The 1,532-nt window shown below is 39.9% G+C and overlaps 1 protein-coding gene across 1 annotated transcript in view; it reads left to right on the top strand.

Moving 5' to 3' along the window:
• Positions 1–273: 273 nt before the first annotated feature.
• LOC103584416 (sphingosine-1-phosphate lyase 1-like) overlaps positions 274–1,532 on the top strand; it is a 2,755-nt gene continuing 1,496 nt past the window's right edge. The window contains exon 1 of the mRNA XM_008565434.1: positions 274–419. Coding sequence (XP_008563656.1) covers positions 336–419 — 84 coding nt within the window. The 5' untranslated portion in view covers positions 274–335. The remainder of the gene's footprint in view (positions 420–1,532) is intronic.

The raw sequence follows: 1,532 nt of genomic DNA on the forward strand, positions 1-1,532 counted from the left end.
ACTCATTTCCTGCTTGATTTTGCCAGGAATTTGAGGTCATGCATATTTAAACATAAATATAGATATCCATTTTCAGATGAATTATTTGGAAGGCTAAATACATTGGAGAGGTAAACTTTGTTAAGGATATCAAAAGTGGTCAATTTTTTAAAATATAGAAGACAGTGCAAAATAGCCTTGTGTTTATAGCCCACCTCCTCATGTGGTACAAAGTTCTTATTCTAGGGCTATAAATGAAATTCTTTTGTGTTCTTTGTTTTTGGAACTAGCTGGCTGTCAAATACAAAATACCTCTTCATGTAGATGCCTGTCTGGGGGGCTTCCTCGTCGTCTTTATGGAGAAAGCAGGATACCCACTAGAGCAACCGTTTGATTTCCGGGTGAAAGGTGTGACCAGCATTTCAGCTGATACCCATAAGGTGAGCTAAGAAGGAGAAGAGATGTTAACAGTTGATTATTTTAACTATTATTGACAAGATAAATTAGGTAAAGCATTAGGTTTCCCCTAAAGTATAAAATTAAATCTGGCTCTTTGCTCTCACCAGGTCAGCTGGTTCAGGTGACAGGGTGTAGTGGTAGAGGTGACAGGCAATAGTGAAAAGGAACCTATTACCTTTATCTCTTATTGGTTAAGAGAATTTCTGTATCCACTGGGGCACGCTAGTATAGTGGCCCTTATAACAAAAAAAGTTCCCTGAAGCCTTGAGATTATTTGAGGTGGAGGTTGGAGGAGATGAGGGTTGACACTGGAATTCCTGAAGAGGGTGGAGGTTAATGCTGTGGCTCCTGTGCTACTGGGGCTTCTGAGCCTGAGTGACAGGAGTATGTTGATGGACGAGTCCTTTGGGAAAAGGGAAGATCCTATGTGCTCAGGAATGCTTGGCTTACACTGTTTGAAATGCCCGTGCCTGTCACTCTTGGTGGACCAAGATGAAGTCTGGATCAGTTGGGAACTCTTCTGAAAATATATCCGGATGTGGAAGAAGTACTAGTAGTTTCAAGAATGTACGCCTTGTTTTGGTTGCATTTTCAGACTTTATTTTAGACTATAGTAAAGACTTTTTCAAACTCTAAATGATCTGCAAAAAATTTTCAGTCAGAATCGCTGTTTTTGCCTTACCACCCAGCTCCTATACCCCTTTTCCTTAACTGTCCATTTCTGTGTGGTTCAGAGAATGAATTAGCTCCATATTAGGTTCAGTAAGAATAAATTAGGAGGACACATGCTTTATAAAGAAACCAATTACATAATTTATTTTAAAGCTGGATTAAGAAGCTTTTAGATTTTGAGCACCATTATGTTCTTAACAAGAAAGTGTAATTCTAAGCCTAAAAGATAGGAGCAGGATTAGATGGTGATTTCTGTTGCTCCAAGTGACTTGAATGCCATCCTTTCCTGGCTTCCACTGGAATCTTATCCTTGTTTCCTTCGTCACATACCGCCTCAGAGAAGTATTTTAAATAAGGAAAACCACATGCTGGGCGAGAGAGGGAGTAAACCCAGGAACTGGGCAAGATGCCATTCTTCCCTG

The sequence above is a fragment of the Galeopterus variegatus genome, unplaced genomic scaffold, assembly GCF_000696425.1.
Source record: "Galeopterus variegatus unplaced genomic scaffold, G_variegatus-3.0.2 Scaffold54714, whole genome shotgun sequence".
Taxonomy (NCBI): Eukaryota; Metazoa; Chordata; class Mammalia; order Dermoptera; family Cynocephalidae; genus Galeopterus; species Galeopterus variegatus.